This window comes from Phyllostomus discolor, chromosome 3 (assembly GCF_004126475.2).
Source record: "Phyllostomus discolor isolate MPI-MPIP mPhyDis1 chromosome 3, mPhyDis1.pri.v3, whole genome shotgun sequence".
NCBI classification, from domain to species: domain Eukaryota; kingdom Metazoa; phylum Chordata; class Mammalia; order Chiroptera; family Phyllostomidae; genus Phyllostomus; species Phyllostomus discolor.
Window position 1 is genome coordinate 107,053,888 of NC_040905.2, and position 23,935 is coordinate 107,077,822.

General features: G+C 39.4%; 1 protein-coding gene across 1 annotated transcript in view; it reads left to right on the plus strand.

The window, feature by feature from the left end:
• The window catches only part of GRIN2A (glutamate ionotropic receptor NMDA type subunit 2A), a 385,717-nt gene that overhangs the window by 343,563 nt on the left and 18,219 nt on the right, over positions 1-23,935 (plus strand). The window contains exon 12 of the mRNA XM_028520832.2: positions 1,561-1,748. Coding sequence (XP_028376633.1) covers positions 1,561-1,748 — 188 coding nt within the window. The remainder of the gene's footprint in view (positions 1-1,560; positions 1,749-23,935) is intronic.

Here is a 23,935-nt window from a genome sequence, read left to right on the forward strand (position 1 = left end):
TCACCTTTTGGAGAATGCTGAATGGGAGGGGCATGCAGAACTTCTAGGACGATGAAAATGTTCTATACCTTGATCTGCATGGTGATTTCAAGGATGTGTACATATGTCAAATTTTATCTAACACTTTATTATATATAAGTTATACTTCAATAAAAATAAATGTATCTGAAAAAGTACTATGTGTATCGATATGAAACATGTTCACTATGTGTGGTGTGAAATGAGAAAGAAAAGCAATTTGTGAAATAGTTTGCATGGTATAATCATATTTAGGGGGTTAAAACAAAGGCTGGCAGCCAATGGCCCATGGGCCAATCTGTTGTTGTAAATAGCCTTTTACTAGAACAGAGCTGAGTTCATTCATTTATATATTATCTACGGCCGCTTCCATGCTGTGTGTTAGTTCCTAGGGCTCCCATAAGATGTACCACAAACTGAGAGGGTTAAACAACAAGATTATTTGTCTCATAGTCCTGGAGCCTGGGAGTCTGAGATCCAGGTGTTGACAGGGCCGTGCTCCCTCTGAAGGCTCTAGGGAGGGGTCTGTTCCAGCCTCTCTCCTGGCCTCTGGTGGTTCCTAGACTTGTGGCAGCATCACTCCATCCCTCACATGGTGTTCCCCTGTGTGTCTTGGCCAAATTTCCCCTTTTTCATAAGGACACCTGTCCTTATGGTACCCACCCTACTCCAGTATGACCTCATCTTAACTAGTAACACCTGCAATGACCCTATCTTTAAATAGGATCATATTATGAGGTGCTGAAGGTTAGGACTTCAACATATGAATTTTGGGGTGGGGAACATAATTCAGGCCATAACATGCTACAACAGGAGAATTGAGTAGTTTCAATAAAGACCATCTAGCACACAAAGCCTAAACTATGTATTATCTTACCTTTACAGGAAAGTTACTAATCCCTGTTTTAAAAGATGTATGTATATGTTTGTGACTCTGTATGTGCACATGCATACATTTGGAAGGTTATTCACCAATACGTTAACAGAGGTTGCCTCTGAATTATGGAATTATGGACAATCTTAATTTTAATTATATTCTTGATATTTTCTATATTATTTGGGGTTCTAGAAACTATTATGTAATCATTTTTATAATATAAGTACACAGTAAGCATGTTTCTCTTAGGAAGAAGAAACCTTGTTTTTATTTAGTCCCTCTCCCTTTCCTGCCTGCTACCACCAAACCCTCCTGCCCCTTAATAGTTCACTTTGTTCTGATGCAACTGTTCTAAATAGGCCGCTGTTCTCCACTGTTGGGAGTGCTAAAGGCAACACTTCACAAACCAGCAAACTCAACTGTTTACTCACTTGGGCATAAGGATTCTCATGTCTTTATTTAGCTGCCTCTTGTAACTTGGAGAGAAAAGGTTCTGGCTTTTATCTCCTCATTAAAAATAGATCCCTTTATGATGAGAGGATGGACTGGACATGAGTCACCATCTCCAGCATGAAAAGTGTGTGATGCAGTATCAGGCTTTGGGAATTGGGCCCCAAGACAGTATCCCACCATTCCTGTGACTCCTTCATTTCTTGTTGTTGCAGGAAACTGGATGCTTTCATCTACGATGCAGCAGTCTTGAATTACAAGGCTGGGCGGGATGAAGGCTGCAAGCTGGTGACCATCGGGAGTGGGTACATCTTTGCCACCACTGGTTATGGAATTGCCCTCCAGAAGGGCTCCCCTTGGAAGAGGCAGATAGATCTGGCCCTCCTCCAGTTTGTGGGTGATGGTAAGACCTTGGGTGACCCCCTTCTTTGGGGGACTCGAGACCCTTATACTTTCTGTTTCTTCATTGGCTTTCCAATAGATCTTTGTGTGATGAACTTGAACACTAAAAATTATTTACTGAGTGCCTATCATATGAAACCATGATTCTTTGGGTTTTTTTCTAATGGAGCCAGTTAGATAGCTACATTTTTTAAAGGAATCCATTTTAAGGATGCAGAAGTGTCCATCTCAGTGAATTTTGGAAAGGGTTGACCAAATAGATTTAAAGGAAAAACAGCAACCAGGGTAGTCTGGGAGCCACAATGGGATTAATTCATAGGTCCTCTCTCTGCAGCAGTGGTTCTCAAGACGGGGGAGGATTTTGTGCCCAACAGGGCACTTGGCTATGTCTGGAGACATTTTTGATTGTATGTTTGTTACTGGCATCTAGAGGGTAGAGGCCAAGGATGAGGGATGCTGGCAAGTATCTTACCAAGCCCAGGATAGCCATCCCCCATATCTCAAAACACAGAATTATCTGACCCCAAATGTTAGTAGTACTGTAGCTGTGAAACTCTGCTCTACAGTGATGACATTACATAACCAGTTTACATTAAGTACCCATGTCTAGTCTATTATAAATTCCAAATTCCAGATGAAGAATTCTTGGCACATTTTGGGTCAAGGACTCTTTCCTGGACATATCATGAATGAATAAAATGTGGGGCTATATTGTACTAACACAATAGCTCCTGTTATTATCCCATGAAGAATGAAGGAGGAGCAAGTTATAGAAAAGGTATAGGGAGCAGAAATTTCATGGATTTTTAAGTACAGTCTACTTTTTGACTTAATATCATGCAAAAAAAAAGTTTCCACTATCAAGGGGATCGTAGTCTAATGGGATTATGGCATTCATGAAACTGCAGAGGTAATTGGGTCAATTTTATCTCCAGCAATGTTTCCTTCTGTCTGTCCTCTTTCTCCTCATTGGTGATCTCACCACAGCCTGTTCAATGACATTGTTTTTAGAGTCCTATTGTGGCTGAGATGGCAGGTTCATTTTACTCTGAATTGACAGACCTGAGATAGGAAAAACAAAGCCTGCAGAGATGGCAGGTTAACACTGAAAACTTGAGTAAGTGTGAGTAGGGTAGAGACACTCGGGACATAGGCAGAAGCAGTATTCAGGAATTATGGTAGCTACTGTCAGAGTGGCTATAAAATATGCTATGCCTGTCTACAGCTAGGAGAGGAAAATCTGGTGACTACTGTGGCCAGATACATTGAAAAGGGCAGAGGTTAGTATGTAGGGTTGATGTGAATTTGAACCAAGGACATAATTCCTTACAGTTTCTCCTCCTCTTTCTTCTTTCAGAATTGAACCCTAGATTCTCATAGTCCTACCAAGAAATATAAATGTGTTTTATATTTAACTCCCAAATAATAACATCTGATTTTTTAATTCCTTATAGGATATTTGTTTGTACCTTCCTCAGATCATGAGCCATGTTCTCCACTGTGAAATAGTGCTTTGTGGCTATGCTGGCCAGCTATAATTGTGAAATATTAGAGGCATACAACAATAAGCATTTATTTTGCTCATGGGAGTGCAGGTTGAGTGTCAAAGCTCTGCCTCAGGCTATGATGGTTATGGTGACTCTACTCCCTCTGCAAGCTATGTGGTCTCTGCTCCATGTTTGTTTATTCTGGGTCTCAGGTTATCTAAGAGAAGATTAGCAGCTATCTAAGGCTCTTTTCTTGTCTAAGTCAGAGTCACAAAAAAGAACACCTCACTGCCCATGCACATTTCAAATCTCTGCTTCATCACATTCATGTCTGCTGACTCCCTTCTGCCTAAAGCAAATCAGATGACCAAACCTGAGGTCAAGGAATCAAAAGTACACTCAACCTTTTAGGAGAGGAGTTTTGGAGTTATATGACAAGGGGTGTGGACACAGAGAGAGTTGAAGAATTGGGGCTAATTGTCCCATCTACCACAGTGGTTGCCTAAGCAACTCTACATGGGGCAAACTACTCAGTAAACAAGAATCTTATTTCCAGTAGTAAACATCACAAAATACTGAACATAATGGATAACTGGTCAATGAAGAATTTCATGAATAAATATGCACATGGATGAATGATCAGTGTTGGGATGTGTTTCATTTGACAGGAAACTTTTAAATATGATGGATAGCTGTCAAATAATGAATTCTAACTCTACTCCTACCTACTATTGCTGTCACTCATGCAGAATCTGTTATGAAACAGGCACATATTTAGGTAATAGAATATGCCAATTATACTGTGTACATTACATGTGTTCTTTAATTTAATATTCATAACAACCTTATGAAGTGAAGAATTGTTTACACTCATTGCACAGAGGAGAAAACTGAAGCTCAGAGGGCTTGGAAGCCTCCTACCTAGTCAGGAGGGAAAGCCTCTACTTAAGGGAACTTATTCTAGAAGGGGGTCAATTATGTAAGACTCTTGTTACATTTAATTCTCTAAAGCATCTTTTAAAGTTGGCTAATTAGACATTTGAGATTTGTAGACCCTTTAGAAAGGAGTAATTTAGTGTATACGTAAACCAAATCTATTGTCCCATTTATAAATAATTCTGTGAAGGTGATTTTCTTAGCCCCATCTGTGAATGAGTATAAAAATATTTACCTGATAAAGTTGGTGTAAGGATGAAATGTGAGGATGCATGTAAAGAGCTTAGCTAACATATCACCACCACCATCATTACCACCAGCACCACCACTATCACCATCATCATTATCATTGCCATCATTATCATGCTACCACCATAATCAGCATCACCAACACCATTATCATCACCATCATCATTATCATTACCATAATCACCATCATCACCACCATCATCATCTTCCTCCTCTTCCTCATCCTCATCATCATTATCACTGTCCATCCACAACTCCTTCAATGTTTAACATACCTTAGTTAGTATTGTATTGGTGATAACATAGTCAAGTCAGTATCACAGAAAAAAACAGAAAATGTCCTCTTTTTGGCAAACAAAAAATAAAAAGTAAAGGCATTTAGATAGGCCAGAGGCATGTTTCTTGTACTAGCAGAGCATCTAAATTCTTATAAATATGTTCTGGCTCATTGCTTTCCTGGTCAGACTGTCGGGCTTGGGAAATGTGTCTTCTCAGCTTCATCTTTAGAGACCATCTGGAGGCAAAGACATTGGAGAGAAAATGACGTTGCTACAGAGGGCATCTTAACATAATCTTCATGGAAAGCCATGTCCAATTCTGAATGTCTCTCTAGGAGTAAATACATGCATTAACACAGCTGCATAAATATTTCACTTATCTTATGCAGTTTCAGCAGGATTAATTATGCTCTAAAAATAGACCTGTAAAGAGCATAGTGCTGAGCAGTACCTAATTATTATTCATCCTCTAGAATAGTGTTTATCTCTTGTTATAGAGTAACTTCAGTGGATGATTGCGAGTGTAATGAGTGTCAAAAGTATAAAAATTTTTCTTAATGAGCTGTATAAGTGCAATGTTTGTTTGAGTGGAGTGTTTGGTTATTGGGGTAACCTCTTACATGAAGCCTGCTAGGCATCTCCCTAGGAAAAGGGCCACCGATCTGCCTGAAGAGATACACAGGATCCCAGTACAATCTTGCCTTCATTTTTCTATAAAATCATTGTATCCTTTCTGAAACAGTAGAGTGCATCATGGGGATCTTTGCTCTCAGTAGTTTTAAGTAACAACACTCATAGGTGCTTTTCAGCTTTGATCATGAATATCCAACATTTACTGAGAAATATACCTTCCTAGGAACTGATGTCCCAAGAAAGGAATGTCACAGTCTTTTTCCTTTTTCCTTCCAGGAACTTATAGTCCATTTGGTGGGTTAAAATATCTAATCCCAAAATATGAACATTTTTTTAATCCTTACCCAAGCACATGCTTACCAGTTTTAGAGACAGGGGAAGGGAGGGAGAAAATCATCAATGTGAGAGAGAAATATTGATGAGTTGCCTCTTGCATGGACCAACCAGTGACAAAATCTGCAACCTAGGCATGTGCCCTGACCAGAGATCAAACCTACAACCTTCCAGTTTATGGGACAATGCTCCAACCAACTGAGCCACACCAGGCAGGGCTGAACATATTTATAATAACTTATATATATGAAGTAATACAGACATGTGTGTGTATATATATATTCTTAGGTGTCTGGAGTAGGTTAGAAAGTAGTCAAGGTGAAATATGAGATAAGCTATTTTTTTTAAGATGAAGAAATGAAAGGACTGAAAAAGTCATGAGGAACGCAGATGTAGTGAGGTGTAGACAAAGAACAGAATGGGCCAGAATTAATAGAGCTTCATTCATTAACTCATCCAGCAACCAGCAAGTATCTATTGAGTACCTGATATCTCTCTGGCACCTGAAAGATAACACTTGAATGATAACATAAATAATGAGTAAATCGGGCCTAAAAATGGCATTTCTGTCTTCAAAGGGGAGGTTGAACAGGAGATCTCGTAGGTTCCACCAATCTCATGGATTTTGTAACTTTTTATGTGACTCAGATTTGAAGAGAGAGAAGGAAGAAAGATCAGAGAGCTTAAAGCCCTTTTGATGTATACAAGCAAAAAAAAGATATTGAGAACAGATTGTGTAATAATATTATTCAGAAGCAAGTAGTGCTGATAAAAAGGGAGGAAATGATTGTTTTGAGCTCACACTCAATGGTCCAGCTCTGTGCCAAGCATATCACAAACGATTTTAGTAACTCCATATAACATTCTGGAGTTGATCCTTTTTATCTCCATTTTGCAGACCAGGAAAGTGAGACTCAGTTAAGTTAAGTGAGCTACAACAGAGCTTCTCAAACTTGAACAGGAATCACCTGGGGATTATTATGTCAGCAGGTCTGGGAAAGAGAGCCTGGGATTCTGCACTTCTGACAAGCTGCCAGGTGATGCTGATGCTGCTGGTCTGCGGACATTCTGTGTAGATTGTAAAACTGAACTATGTTTATATAACTCCAGTTCTGATCACCGTTCCATTAAACTATGCCAGTGGCCAGATCACCTTAGTTACAAGTAATATGCTTTAGCATGAACACACATTTAATCTTCCATTTTGTACTTTGCTCAATTTTCATGGTTTCAGTTTATTTTTAAACTCAGAAATACATTACTTGTCCATGTCTGAGACATTACTAGTCTGAATTCACTGAACAAATAAAATTAAATATATTCAATCACCATATATTTTTATAAATTATTTATATGGTATACCCCATTGTACTTTACATCATATTTAGTTATATGTGATAGATATCACATGTGAAACACTTGAAAGATATGACACATGTATCTCTTATATTAATATTTTGTTAAGTAGGTGACCAACTCAACCCATTTTGTGGGGACTCTCCCAGTTTTAAAACTAGCTAGTGACCCTAGTTATCTCATACTGGGGCATATGAGATAGATGTGTATGAAATAGTTGATGTATACCATATATATCATTATATATACACCATATATTATATTATATGATATTATATATACACCATATCATGATATTATATATACCATATATATCATTTCAGTTGATAGGTACATTGGGTACCTATCCATTCCCTTTATCCCTTTTGTTCTACAAGTTTGCAAGCAGCCTCGTCTAGATTGATAACAAATTGGAAGGGACCACATACTCTGCTCTTGTATTAATTCAGAACCTTGCTGCATTTGACTCCAGAGCTTTGAAAATCACCACTCCAGGATAAAGATGCTCACAGATCTTGGAGTGGGGGAGCGCTAGAGCAGAGTCCATGGAGAGGCCTGCTCCCTACTTCCCAGTGAGTCAATGTTAATATTCCTGGTTTCTTTATGTGTTGGCTACTCCTCCAATGAAGCATGCAGGATGGCTTTAGATGGCATGGGACCCCATGCTGCCAGCCAGGGTACAGAGTGTTTGTGTGATTATAGAAGTTCTCTGTATATCTAATTAGGATTCTCATAAATTACTCTCAGCCACTGGATGGGTTGCTAATATCCTTAGCATTGGCCTTGTCCAGCTTCCCAGATTAATATCTTTGGACTGACATCTGTTTCTCTGGGAGAGCTAGACAGCCCCTCAGCTTGGGTCATGATGACCACCAATGCCTCTGCTCTGAGGATTGATACATTTGTGAGCAGCCTTTGTAGCCCACCTTTTTAGGGCGGGCTTAGAAATAGTATGGCAGTGTGCATTGCAGAAATTGCTGAAGGCCAGCCCACTCCTAGATACTTTCCCCATTCAGTTTTCTACAGCATCTGCAGTTCCACCATCTTTAAAAAATTCAGTTCTTTTATCAATGGAATTGATAAAAGAATCTTTCTTCCCTCTTCTCCTAACCCCATTGTTTGATTTGATGTTTGGCCCATCCTTCAGCTTATATGCCACCCCATAAAGACCTCCTTAAAGTCCACAGCTCTCAACTAGATGCCCTTATGAACTATAAACTCCTTTAGCTCCATACTTATAGCATTCTTGTGGCATTTAGCAAAGCAAATGAAGGGTTAAGATAGAAGGTTCTATAACTTCCTAGCTGTATAACTTTGGGCAAATGAATTTCTGAGTTCCAGTTTCCTCATCTTTAAATGAGAGATGTTTAAGGAGTAAGTGTGAGAACAAACAAAGAAACTAGCCCAGTGCTTGGCATATAATAGATACCTACTCATTGCTGCCCTGTCTGTGTGCTCTGGCTTACGGCAGTGCACTGCATTATAAGTCTTTTGAAGGCAGACACTATCATGCCCGTGCCCATTTGTGTTGCCTCCCTCTCCCCTCAGGTCTCACTACTGAGCCTAGAACCCAGTAGGTACTCAAGTAAAGTTTGTTGAATGAATGAATGAATGAATGAATGAACAGATTTAATGCCATTACAGATATACTTTTTTAGGTCTTATATCATCAATTAAATATCTTTTCTGATGAGGGAGATGCTGTTTCCATTGGGAAGGAGATTAGATATCTTTCGGGAGAGAAAAGCACAAGGTAATCACTATCCAATCTGACAGCCTTCTCAAGCCTCTGAACCCCTATTACTGTAAGAAGACAGATTCCTCCACTGTCTAATCTGCATACAATTGTAGTCAAATACCCCTGTTTTACTTATTCTTTTTAACAAACCCTCGGGAATGAATATAATCAGCAAGATGATATTTTTTCTGGGTTTTAGGACTATAGCAGATCATAAATTATTACTGAGTTTTGGTCAAGTTGGTAAACAAGAGAAAGAGTATTTTCCACAGGGAGTGGCAAACTATGGCCAAAACTGTGGCCATGGCCCAAATCCAGCCATTGTCCATTCTTGAAAATAAAGTTTTATTGAAACACAGCCACATCCATTCACTCTGGTATTTTCTGTGGAGGCTTTCACACTACAACAGCAAAGTTGAGTTGTATAACAAAAACTATATGACCTGCAAAACTCCAAATATTTACTATCTGGCCCTTTCTAGAAAAAGTGTGATACTTTTGAGATCATTAACTCCTGGTCTTGGACTGTCTAGAGAAAGACAAGGAAGGAAGACTTAAAATTGTAGGTTGTCCAGTTCTCCTAAGGGAAAGGGAAAAATTTAAGATGACAAGAGGAAGAATAGAGAAGAGAGGAGTATGGGGAACTAAAAAGGGACAGATACACGAGGGAAAGAAATAGAAGGGAAGAAAGTAAATGAAGAGGAGTAGAAAATTACAAAGAAATAAAAACAGTCAAAAGCCAAGAAAGGGGGAAAGAATGAGTGATGGAGAAAAAGGAGAGATGAAGAGAGGAAGGAGTGGGGAAGGGAGGTCCTAGAGAGATGTGTGCTAGGTGACTAGTCAAGCAGTATTCAACCTGAGCATCTGTGGGGCAGGCTGTATTTGCTCAGCTGAGCACTTAGCGTCATTGCAGACAAAACTGAAGGCCCACTGGCCCATCTTGGCTCTGTGATGGAGCAAGGCACAGACCACCGGCTGACTCACTCCTGACTCGGAGATGTCTAATCTATCTCCCTCTGGCTCCCTTGCCAGCACTTCTTCGTGACATAGGTGCCTATGTCCTCAGATGACTCAGCAATACCCCACTGCAACCATTTAGAGATAAATGCCAAAATAAGGACAGAGGTTTCTGGGGAAAGGAGGTACTGAGAATCTCTTCCCCTTTTAGGGGAAAAGACAGTGTTCCATTCTGTAAATGGAAGTCGTTCAACAGTTACCATTATCATTGTTATTTGTATAGACATTTATAACAATAGGTAATGCTTATGGAGGGATAACCATGGGTCACAACATAATCTCAGTCCTTAAATGTATTAATTTCATTCAGTTCTCAAAATGATGAAATAGCATTAGTTATGATTATTTATCCCTGTTTGCAGATGAGGAAACTAGGGTACAGGTACGTTAAGTAAGGTGTCCAAACTAGTAAGTGGCAAGCAGGTGCCAGGGCCTTCCTTTAACCATTATGCAATGTTGCTTCTTTATCTTCTGTAACCCTCATAGGCATCTCCTAAGGCAAGTTTTCTTATCTGGAAAGAGGCAAAGCTGTGATTTAAAAGATCAGTCCGAGTCCAGAATCAGTGCTCCTTCCTCTTTCACTGATGAAACAGCATTGGTGTCCTGCGGATGATGCTGGGCAAAATAACTTGGTGACAGAGATTGAGGGTGGGAAAGAAAGTGACCTACACTTTTTTCTGTGGAGAAGGAATCTTGTCCATGCCCCAGGCCCTGGCACTGTGAGAACAGGCTCAGCCTAATTTTTGAGATCATTCAACCCTGGCTGTTAGGGGAAAACTCAGGACCCAGAAGCAAGAGATGAGAAGGAATGAAACAAGGACAGAATGTAATTAAGAGGAATCAGATGTTTGGCCCCAATAGAGACTTGCAGAACAGCCTCTCCAGGTTCACAGAGACCCGATTTTGTTGCCCAAATTGCTTGTTCCCCACAGAGCTCCTCAGAGCTGCATAATCTCTGGCATTTCAGAAAGTTATTGTTCCTTGCTAAACATGCTTTAATCAAATTGAAACTTCAAAGGCAGAAATCATAGTTTGGGCTGAGCTAGGCTGATCTGCAAACCATGAACTTTCTAATGATTTGGCAAAGACCAGGTGCCATTGACAAGACCCCAATTTATTCATCCATTTGCTCATTCACTCATTCTCCCTGTAGACATACATTCAACAAAAAATAACTGAGCAACTTCAAAGCTCAAGGTAGTGGTGTATAAAAATGACTGAAGACTCCTTGTTCTATTGCCCTTAAGAGTTATGTTATTTATGAAGATGCTGTGCCACTTCTCTGTCCACCAGACTTACTTAGGGAACCTGTGGAAAATGCAGATTCTGAAGCTTTACTCCCCAGGGGTACTTTCACATCCTCTGTCAACTGTAAAATAAAATTTAAGAACTGCTCTTTTCTTTTAAGATTTTGTTTATTTATTTTTAGAGAGGGAAGGGAGGGAGATTGAGAGAGAGAAAAAAACATCAATGTGCGGTTGCTGGGGGTCATGGCCTGCAACCCAGGCATGTACCCTGACTGGGAATCAAACCTGCGACACTTTAGTTCACAGCCCACGCTCAATCCACTGAGCTATGCCAGCCAGGGCAAAGAACCGCTCTTTAGGATAACAATATTTAGCATTTAGAAGCATCTCATTCTCTGATTGGCAGTTACTGGATACATATGATGCCCCTGGCCAACAGATCACTCACTCACTTGGGATCCATGAATTGGATGTTTGCCCTGTATTTTAGTCATCCTCCTTCTCTCTGGCTTCTAACTGGCTTTCCATATCCAGAGACCTTGGTGTTTGTGAAACCTGAGGAATAAAGGTGTGGAACTTGGAAGTGTTCACGTGCAAACAGTAAGGAACATAGGAGACATAGGGGTGGTGCATGAATGGCAGAAGTAATCAAATAGACTTTAATGCTAAACTTCCTCATTCAGAAAGAAACAAAATAGGCATGAAAGTGTTTGTTCCCAAAGATTTCATTTTCATGTAATACCAGTGTTAAAATAAAGCAGACAAGACTGAGAAACCCACATTTGGACAGACAATGAGCCAGTGCTTTATTGATGAAATTGAATATGAAACCAGACTTAGATACAATAACTCTCCCGATCCCTTACACTTGTGATGTGGATCCATTTAAAACCACTGGGAAGTGTGGCTAGAGGTCATTACTGGTGATAGGTTGACAGAGTCTGATTTTTTACATGCACACACATCTCATTTATACAGAATAGCAGCTTCGATGATATAAACCCAAAGGGGGTGATTAATTACCATTTTGATGCCCCAGCAACTGGCACCTCCTATATATAACCTAGACACTAAGTTCAGGGAAAACTACTTATTGGGAAATGAAATGTTTTTAAAAAAGGGAGTGTCAGTCTTAAGCAAAGCTTAGCAATAAAGGGCTTAACTGCTTCTCCATTGGCCTGTGACCAGATGGTACCACAAAAATTAGACTTGTTTATCTCCCTCCTAATTATAACTAGAGACATACTTGGAATAATAATGGAACAGTACTTAAGAAACAGATAAAATACATAAATATCCCAGACAGCCATTGACTCTTCCTTTAAGTCCACAGTGAATTTCCCAGGATGCCCCTAGAGACCCACAGTTGCACCGTTTGTTATCCATCTGGCACCAGGATTAGAGCAAGGTCGCAGTGTCAAACTGTGCCTCATGAGCAGTGAATGGCTCAAACCAGGGAAAGTCAAATGTCAAGAGAACCATCAAAGTTGAAATAAGGCATAATGAATGACTTGCTGGTAAGTCAAACACTGATGTCATAGAACTTCATATAGTACTTACAGGATGGATACAGAGACCCCAAATCCCTTTCAGTCTACATTTTTTAGTCACTTTGATTTGGCAAAACAATCTAATTACATATAGAAGCACCCCAAACTACTGCCTTAACATAATTATTTTTAATATATATTCCCCTCTGGTCCTTGTTACTTGCAAACACATTTATTTAAATAATTATTAGTCATGTACTCTTTTATATTCCACTATTTCACTTACCAGTATATTTTAAACATTTTTTCATGTTACATAATCTGGTCCTCGTAATTGCTTTTAATTTTTGCATAAAATGTCATAATCATTATCAAACCATATTTCATTACTTTATTTTCTTAATGTTAAACATTTTATTTTTTGGCTTATATAGATAATGATGGAAGGAACATCTGCATGCTTTTTTTTTTAATTTACTTGTCTATTTTTAACAAATTCTTACTATAGATTTGAAAAGGTAAATGCTATAACTATCTCTAGGAGTCTTGATTTATGATGCCCAAATTGATTGTTGCCATCTAAATGTACTATTAATAATGAGTCAAGGTACCAAGATTAAAACAATGTTGCAGCACTGAATATTGTGGGGTTTTTTGTTTTGTTTTGGGGGATGGTTTTTGCTATTATAGAAGGCACAATGTGCTATCTTGGGGTTGCCTTAATTTGAATGCTTGAGAATACTAGTGAATGGAGAAAAAAAATCTGAGTTTTCTTTTTCATCTGTTTTCCACCATTTAACTACTTTACATATAACTTTTAATGAACATTTTATATTTCATAGTTATTTGTTAAATTTCTATTGTAATATTTCACACGTTTTGCAAGTGTCACAAGTGTCGCAGCATGGGGTGCAGCTAAGAACAAAGGCTTTGGGTTCAAACATAAGAAGTGATGTTTACTTGCTCCACCACCTTGGGAAAGTTTCCCTTTTTAAGGGCCAGTTTCCTCCTCTTTCAGTTGGGGATTGTAATGGCACCAACCTCACCAACTGGAATGATAAGGGAACACCTAAATATTGCAGGTAAAAACAATGGTAAGGATCTCCTTAAGATGGAATTTATTCTTGTTCATATACATAGTTTTCTTAAAAATCCTTTTGTTTCCTTTTTTGATTGCTTAAATAAGGATTCCACTATGTGTGGCCCCCAGGGGCCCATTGCCAGTTTTTGTGACTGACGTCCTGTTGGAACACAGACGTCACTCACGCCCTGCGTGTGCCTGTGGCAGCATTTGTACTGCAGGGGCAGAGGTGAGCCATCGTGACAGAGACCATATGGTCTCTGAAAAAATTTGCTAATTAGCCCTTTGAAAACAGATTGCTGACCTCTGGCTTCAATTATAAAAGTAAAAAAAATATATTTAAAAAATTTATTTTAGAATAATTCCAACAATATAGATGAATTTAACATAGTTCACACCTTTTTCTCCTATAAGACTTTTTTCTTTGTTAAAAGTTCACATAAAAAAAGTGTTTCTTTCCCTGTTTAGAGAGACTGTGTCTGTCTGCCTTCCTCATTGTTTCCTCTCTTGACTCCCAAAATGGAAAAACACCTGACATCTACTAGGCCACTCATTCTTTTTTTGCCTTCTATAAACTATCATATACATTCACTATGTTGCACAAATCTCAATGTGCAATTAATTTTATACCACTGTGTAACTACCACCCAGATCAAGATCTAGAACATGACCACCATCCCAGAAAGCTCCCTCATGACCAATTTCAGCCAACACCTCCTCCAAAATGCTACCACCACTCTGTCCTCCATCATCATGGACAGGCTTTTCCTCCTTTGGAACTTCAGAGAAATGGTGGAATTATACAATATATACTCATTTGTATCTTTTATGTCATCAATCCATATTAATGAATTACTTAACTATAGCTCATTATTATTTTGTTACTGCATGGCATTCCATTGTATGAATACACTATAATTTATGTATTTGTGCATTTGCTGTTTATGGACATTTGTGTTATTTTTCATTTTTGTCTACTTTGAATATCCTTGCACTTTTTTTGGTGTATGTGGGCACTTAGTTGTTTGGGAATATACCTAGGAATGAAATTGCTGGGTTATAGAGTGTGCATATATTCCACTTCCGTCAATACTCCCAAACAGTTTTTGGAAGTACAGTGAATTTACATTTCCACCAGCAGTGCATGTGGTTCCTCTAATTTCTGAGTACCCTGTTTCTACCTTCTAGGAGAGAGGTAAAGCAGGCTTGTATAACTAAACTCTAGGTGTGTTCCTTGGTGGCTGCGTGGTTGAGGGTTGTAAAATCATAGCCAATATAATTTAGGGATTCAGATTCCTTCCCTAGCTTCCTTAATTTATGACCTTGGCTCCTCTAACTTGACCTCAGCTGCATCATTAATAGAATGGAGCAAGAGGTCAATAGTGTCTGTTGCTCCATTACAAAGGGGCTGTGATCTCTCACCTGAACTGGAATCTGAATATAACCACTTTCCTATCTCCATACACCCTCCCACTCATCCCTGCCTATGGTCCCATCACCATCCGGTACTTCTGACCTAGGATAAATGGACAGGAAGCCAGAAAAGAACCACCACCCCCATTTTTCTCTTTCTGTTCTTCTTTCTTCTCCTTTTCTCTCTTCTTCCTTTCTTTCTCTCCCCTTTTCTTTCCTTTCTGCTTTCTTCTCTTTCTCCTTCATGCCACAGCTAAGTCTTGAGTGCTCATTAAGCTCCCACTATCCTAGGCAGTGGGGAATGTAGATAAAATGGACAATGGATGTGCACCCTTTGCTTAAGGATTTTATAGTCTCAGGAAGCTTATTCACAACACTTTAATAAAAACAGAACTGAAAAGCAGTGATGTCATTTAGTTACTGAAAGAAAGAAGATATTTTTTGGCATGGAATGTGGAATTACTGCTATCCTTTTTGTTTTTTCTTCTCTTATGGCTGCAACCTTTTAAAACACAAGGATTTCTTTGTGATATTAAAAAGTCCTCACACTCTTATACAATGAGTCACAGAAATTTGAGCACTATTTATTGGAAAAATGTGCAGTATCAGAAAGTTACTATGAATTCATTTACACTTACAAATGCATATGCCTTTTAAGGCATACCAACTTGACCATTTCTATGTGTGTGAGACAAATTGGTTAAGCAGACTCCAGAAGTGCTTGTTAAGCATAGAATTTCCTGGACTTCTTGAAATTTTTCTGGAGTCTTACTCCAGAGAATTATTTCTTGCCAATTCTACCCTCTAATGGAAAATTGTGACTATGTACATTGTTTGACATTTGACAGAGTTGCCCAACTGTCTCTCCAATTTTCCCCTTTTCTTCTTTAAGAGACACAGGCTGGGGACCTGTGTGCATTTCCCAACTCCAACTTGCACGGTTGATTATGTGGCTGATGAAATCCCAGCCAGATGGAGACAACCCACAATGAATTCTACAGTACACGAGCTCCATCCACAGAGCAGAGACCTCAACTGGAAGGTGGAACATTTATGCTAAAGACAGCCTGTCTCAGAATCTAACTGGATACATTTAAGCCTATTTTTATTTTTGGTTTTATGACTTCTCAGCATTATACAGAAATGGAATATTCTGACATATAAATAAGGGAGACTTATCTTCTAAATTTTCTCTATTTGTGTTCAGAATCTTGTACTCTTCCTCTTCCCAGCTCCCACTCCACAGCAAAGGTATTTTTTTCTCTCCAGCAAGTTTTTCAGTGACCCTCAGAGATTATGGATACAGAGATCCTAGATTCTAAATGCTATTAGTTCCAGATCCAAGATCACCTGTCTTAGACTCAAGAGTTTCAAATTAATGAAGCTAAGCCCCCAAGGTCATTAATAGGATAGTGACCAACCTTACTCTGTTTCAAGGCCACATACTAAATCCCAGATCTGAGCAGCAGCTTCCTTCCAGGGCAACTGGGCAAGAAGACGATTTGGCCTCAACCCTGAAGACCCCAGGCTGTCCTCACTCCCAGAGCTGCCATTCAGATCTCACAATGGCCAAATCTGGTCTCACTGAGAACACGAGCCAGCCAATGATGGTGCCCTAGATTTTCTACAAAGAAAGTTCTTCCTTTGCCATTTCCAATTCCATTTGGGCTTCTGAGAAACTCAGAGTGTCAAATCCTTGAGCAAGACATGAAAAAGGATTGAAATGGGGTCAGTCCCCCTCTTGTGTTCACAGCAAACCCTGAAGGGACCAGCAGCAACGTCACGTTGATGTCTTTGTCTGTGGATGGAAGTTGTTTTCCTGTAGGGAACCACTGGACTCTATTGGTTGGACTTTGATTAGAACTTGCTTGCCCCCAGAGTCCGCCTTGATTTCCAGGTTCCAGAGTTTATTTTGGGTCCCTTTATCTGTGCTTTACAAATTACTTCCTCTCTTGGGTTCTTGCTGATCCTCAGATCCGTGAATCACCAGCTAATCAAGAAGGGAAGCCTTGTGTCATCTACAGTGAACACACCTCTATGGACCCACCGACTATGACCAAGACCTGTGCGAGGGGCTAGGGATACAGAAAGAGTAAGACAAAATCCCCACCCTGAATAAACTTACCTCCAAACAGGGAGAACGTAGAAGCAATTGACAATTATACTCAAATGTGACAGATTGTCTATTGATGAGATATCCTAATATCACCTGACAGGAGAAACTGTGGTCTCTTATCAATATCCCTATGCATTCAGGGAAAACATCCTGGAGATGGAAACCTCTGAGCTGTACCCAGATATAGCCATTGCCAAGTTTTCAGCATGATACCATGCAGTTGGTATATCCAAAGTAAATTGGTATGGTTTTGGTGATATTGATAACAATTTACAGTGGATATTTGTCAGCACTTTTTGCTATATTTCAAACAAAAACTTTAATTGTTGTTCAAGTACAGTTGTCTTCATTTTCTCCCCACTAGTCGCCCCCCTCAGCCATCCCTACTCCCCACCCTTGACCCTACTCTTCTTTGGTTTTGTCCATGTGTCCTTTGTATATGTTCTTGAAAACCCTTCCCCATTTCCCCCCATTATCCCCTCCTGCCTCCCCTCTGGATACTGTTAGTTCTTAATTTCAATGTCTCTGGTTATATTTTGCTTTGTCAACTTTTTTGCATGTGAGTTTCTCCCAATCATTACATATCCTGGGAGAAGGAGAGTTTAGTCTGTACATTCTGCCTGCCTTTGAGACCAGGATCAGTTGTGTTACTGTGATAGAATTTCCTGGTGACCTTTCTCCACACTCTAGCAGCATTGTTCAAATTTTCCATCCCTCACCCAACTGTAACAGCACTCCTTATACTATATGTGAGGAGACACTGGGTTACCAGGGACAATAGTTGAAGAATCTTGGGTCCACCGAGCATATAGCTGGTCTTATCCAATGGTCTCACTGTTCCCAGGATACCCCAAATGCCTTAGCAGGAAAGCTGAGTCCTTTGCAATGGGTTCCTACTCTTCAGCCCCGCCCCCCTTTGATTGCTTCTTACTTCTCCAAAATCACAAAAAAAACCCATGTTTTTTCCTCTCTCTAGCCCTATGCCAATTCAGTCATGTCATTTTGCCATAATTATTGGTTTATAGGGCAGTCTTTCCCACAGGACTATGAGCTCATAGGGGCCAAAGACTGTGTTACCCACCTCTGTATGCAAATACAGAGATGCTGACCATGTGCTAAGTGCTTCAGAAATGTTCTTTTTAAAATATTAATGAATGAATGATTGAGTGAGTAAGTGAATGCAAGTGTGGAGGAGTAAGGCAAAACCAAATAATGTCTTTGAAGAAGATCCAAAAAACATTAATTTTCTTGACTGGAAATGAAACAGAACATTGAATTCATCTTCTCCAAATCACACACTATTTCTTTCCATACCATCACTGCCTAGGGTCAGGTGTCTTGGGCTGGAAAACAAGGGAAGAAAATATGGACGTGTGTGCCTGCAAGGGTGTATGTGTGGACTGATTTTAGAACATGTATGCCAGCAAATTCTCAGGCCCTGGATGAAGCCTAAAGGGTGCAGATTCAAAATGGACATTTTGCAACTGACCTTGAGGGAGAAATGCTCAGAAAGTTTGAAGGCTAGTCACATTGCATGCTATAAAATCCTTTCCCAGAGAAATCCCCTTAGTGCTCAGACAGTCTTAGTGAATAGAATGAAATCTAATCTGAAAAGCAACTGCAGTCCCTGGGGAGGTGGGGAGAATAAGTCTGAAGGGGAAATAAGGAACTGATTTCTCTTACTTAGGACATAACAGATTCTTCTTGGAGGCCTAAGTCTTTTCTCTGGACATGCATCCTTGGACTCATAGACTCCACAAATTGCAAGGGCACAGGGAGGGATATGTAAGCTACCCCATGCCCCAGCTTCCCTTGCTTCCAGCAGAGAATGATGAAATCCCCAGTAATGCTGATTGTGTAATGAGTGTGCACCAGGCACTGTATCTGTGCAACCTCACTCAATCCCATCCAACAAAACTCTTACATGGTAAATGCTGTTGCCCTTCATTTGGAAGGTGTTAGAACTGGCACTCAGACTGTTCAAGTTCCTTAACCTCCTTTGTAAAATGGGTGTGAGAAAAGCACCAGTTACATTAAGCTGATATGAGGACTTTAAGGGTTAATGTTCAAAAATTCTAGTAGAGTGCCTGAAGCAGAGTAGGATTTATGTAATTTTGTTAAATAATAGAAAAATAGATAAATGAATGAGTCTGGGGATGGATAGATAAGAGGAGTATCGAGATCAAGATCAAATAGGTAGCAAGTGTTGAAGGTGGGGGTTGAATTAAGGAGTTCTGGTTCTCATACTTCCTCCTGAGGCTATCTAGACCTTACAGTATGATTCAAGATGCTCCCCAAACCCTCAGAAAAAGGCACTACCTTCTATAGCTCATTCTAGTGTTTTCTACCTGAAATGTTCTTTTCTGTGATTTTTCTGGATGGTGTCTACTTGAATTTTCATTGATTGCTTTTTACAAATTTAAAGCCCATGGCTTCTACCTGGTGAGTGAGGTATGGGTAACGTGAAACTCCATGCTCATTCATGGGCCTGCACTGTCCGTATCCTTTCTGCACAGGATTTTGTCTGACCAATTCTGTACATTTCATGCAGCCTCTTGAAGCATCATCCAAGCTGCTAATGGAAGCAAGTCTCAGACATATGCACAGTGCTGTCTCAATTATTCTTGCCTGTTCCCTTTTAGATTTTACATCTTTTTGGTTCCTGCCTCTAGAAACCCACCCCTCTGCCTTTTAACTGGCAACATTAGGGGAGAGAGATTGCTGTGACACACAGCCTTCCTAGGATGTCACAGAACACAGAGGCTGGCAGAGATGTGCTGGCAATGCCTTCTTCCCTGAAGACAGATATAGGAAGAGCTTTTGAACAGGTGTAATTTCCATGGATGCAACGGCATTCTCAATTGTGCATGAGCTCTCTCTCTGTCATTAGAGGTATAAATAGAGAGGAAGAGAGCTCTCAGCTCTCAGGTGGAGAGAAGAAGACAATATGGGCCTGGCTGCAAACCCAAAGATGCTCGGGCTCCCTCTGCTCCCAGAAGAGCTCTTAGTTTTTGTCTTCCCAGCAAGAATGAGTCTGCTGCAGGAAAGCCATTTAATTGTCCCATTTACCAGCTCCGGTTTACAACATCACTTTGACAGAGATCATGGCCTCTTTGTAATGGAGCAACAGACAGTGGAATGAACATCACAGAGCTGCTCCTTGGAAAAATGGCATTTGCTGCTTCACCCTAGCTGAGGACACATGAACTTCCTAGCATTTTACTCTCAAGTCCACTGCGAGTTCTCTTTTACTCTGTAATTTCTGTATTCATATGGCAGAAACACTTCCCCAACAGATCTGCACATTTTTTGCAGTGCTGCCCAATTTAAGCCTGGGGATGTAAGGAAAGAAACAGAAAAAGCAAATGTGGATTCAGTGCTTGCTATATGCTGCAGGCCACGAGAAATATCAAAACCATAAAACATGGTCTCTGGTCTCCCTCAAGGAGATTACAATATACTTGAGTAAATTAAAAACAAAATAAGGAAGTATTTGAACTGCAGTTCAGTACACTAGTAGGAGAAGGCTATGAGGCAGGAAATGATTAACTGGAAAATGATTGGAACAGACTGTAAATGGTATTGAGAATTGTGCATTTTGTTCTCTTTTCAGAATGCAGGTCTGGTTTACCAAGTTGACTTATTCAGAAAGAGAGAGAGGTGTTATTTCGGCATAGGGCAGAGGAAAAATCTTTACATTTACATTCTAAAAGGAATCAAGATGATGTTTCTTATCCCCAGACTGAGCCTATTACAGACATACAAACTCGGCTCTCTTTGGGACAACACCAAAAGGAAGATATGCTAAGAATTTGACAAAATAAGGTGAAAAGACCCATTTCTGTGTCCTCACAAATGCCAAAGGGAAGGGAAAAGTCAGCAGCCACTGTATTTTTGAAGGGATGGCATCATTGTTTTTGTGAGAAGAGGAAGTAATACTGTAAATCTTGAGGCACAGAGAGAGAGCAGAATTTGGACAGGTTGTTGGTGGTGTTAGAGGGACAATGAGATAACATGACATTTGTGACTGTGTGAAAGCACTGGAGGCTGATGGAAAGAAAGGACTCGAAATCAAGATATCCCTTCCCATCACTTTGGCTGCTCCACTGATTAACCAGCACCTTTCATTGTGGGTGAAGAATTTATAAATATGTACATTTCCTATTTTCTCCTTCATAAATACTTGTGCTGTTTAAATCCTAATTACAAAACTTATACGCACACATATGGTTGTGGTACAATGGAACATCAAACTGACATGAGGAAACACACAACTCAGGATTAAAAGTAATTGCATACATACTCACACACATTCACACACTCATACTCACATAATGCATAGTCAAGGTGAAAAGAAGAAACATCCTTAGGTACCAGAAACAGAGGGGATAGGATATTCTCATGGTAGTTTTCAGCTGAGGTGCAGCAGCCTAAGGAGATACAAGCTGTAGGGGTGGAGACTGGGACTTTAACATCCACTGCATGAATCTGAGACTTTCAGTGAGTCAACATATCTGTGCAAAGGAGGTTAGAAAAACTGTCCGTCAAAGCAAAGAAAGTACAAGAAGGCTTGCCATCTGTTTGAAGTTCTGAGTGAGAAATTCAAAACAAAATGGGTATGAAGGTCTAAATGTAACTACTTAAATGGTGCAGTAATTATAGTAAAAATTTTTTTCACACAGAAACTGGTGCATTGAAAGTCCCTGGAACCATGGTGGGAGCAAACCCTGAAATCCACCATGGGGACATTTCTATAGCCCAGTATGCCTGGTAGCCCCATGGAGAGTAGGGGAAGAATAAGTCTGATGAAGATTAGCTCATAATCAAAAGTTACTAATATTACAGGGAAGTAATCCACCATGAGAGTCAGCACACACAACAAACAGAAGATTGTGAACCCCAAGACCTAAGTGAGTGGGGATGGAGGCAGAGCAGAGAATAATCTGAAACACTGTAGGGTTGAAATTATTAACTATAAAAATTTAAAAAATAACAAAGGAGTAGGACATTATGCTAAAAGGAACAAGCACAACTTTGAAAGAGCCAGATGTATGGCACAATTAAAATAGATGAAAATTAAAATATAAAGTTTAATATTACTAATGAAAGAATAAATGAACTGGAAAGTGTGGGAATCATATAACTACAGAACAGAGAGATAAAAGAATAGGAAATATTAAAGCAAAGTTAATATCCTAGAGGATATAATGAGAAGGTTCAGAATAATTTAAATAACATTTTCAGAAAGGGAAAAAGAAAAGACAGGGTTATCGTGTGCCATTAGAGAATTATGGTGGCACTACACCCCTTATTAGAGTGGCTGAAACACAGAACACTGACAACATTAGTGAATGCTGGTGAAGATGTGGAGCAACAGGAACTCTCACTTACTGCTGGTGGGAATGCAAAATGGCACAGCCACTTTGGAGCACAGTTTGGTGGTTTCCTACAAAACTAAACATAGTCTTACCATGCACCCTAGCAATAGGCTCCTGGATATTTGCCCAAATGAGTTAAAAAGCTATGTATACAGAAAAACCTGCACATGAATGTTTATAGCAATTTTATTCATAATTGGTAAAACTTGGAAGAAACCAACATGTCCTTCAGTAGGTGAATGGACAAACAAACTGTGCATCTTTGCAATGGAATATTATTTGGAAATAAAAAGAAATGAGCTATCTAGTCACTGAAACACACAGAAGAATGTTAAGTGCATACTATTAAGTGAAAGAAGCCTGTATGAAAAGGCTATCTATGAACTATATGGTTCCAGCCATATGATGTTCTGGAAAAGATAAAACTGTAGAAACAATTAAAAGATCAGTGGTTGCAAGGGTTGGAATGGAGGGTAGGGAGAGATGAATAGCTGGAACATGGGATTTTTAGGGCAGTGAAAATATCCTGTTATGCTGTAATGGTGCTTATGTGACACTATGTATTCAACAAAACCCACAGAACTACAGCACAAAGAGTGAACCCTAATGTAAACTAAACTATAGGCGTTAGTTAATAGTAATGTATCAATATTGGTTCATAAATTGTAAAAAACTTACCACACCAATGTCAGATGTTAGTAGGGGAAACTGAGGGGCATGGGCACAGGGAGTACATGGAAACTTTTTACTTTCTGCTCAGTGTTTCATTATATCTAAAACTGCTGTAAAAATAAATTCTATTAATTTTTTTTAAAGATAGAATGGGGAGAATTAAAACAAAACAACAGTGGGTGAGATTTTTCCAGAATTGAAGTTATAAGTCACCAGATAGAAGAATCACAGAGCCCAGAGCAGAACAAATAAATCCACACCTAGATTCCACACCAAAGACAAAATGAAACTCTCAAACACAAGTGGAGAGAAAATAGAAATTGTATAGCAAACAATGACAATTAGGTTATGATCCAACTTCTCGTAACAGCTTCACTGGAGATAAGAAGAAAACTCATAACATCTTCAAAAGGTCAAGATAAAATAATTGTCAACTTAGGTTTTTATGTTCTACCAAGTCAGTCAAGAGTGAAAACAAACCAAAAGCAATGCACATTTATTCCATAAAACTTAAAAAGAGAGCAATGTGAAAGCAATCATTATATTAACCTCTGCAGAAGAGATCAAGTAAACATGTGGAGTGTTTATTTTTCTCTGCATGCCTCCTGTATCTTAGAGATTACACACACACACACACACACACACACACACACACACAAATAGTCCTACCTTCCACTTATCGTATTTTTGCTGTGTCTAATATGCACTGTTTTGCCCAAATTTTTGAAGGAAAAATAAGGATGTTCATTAAACATGGGCAGTAC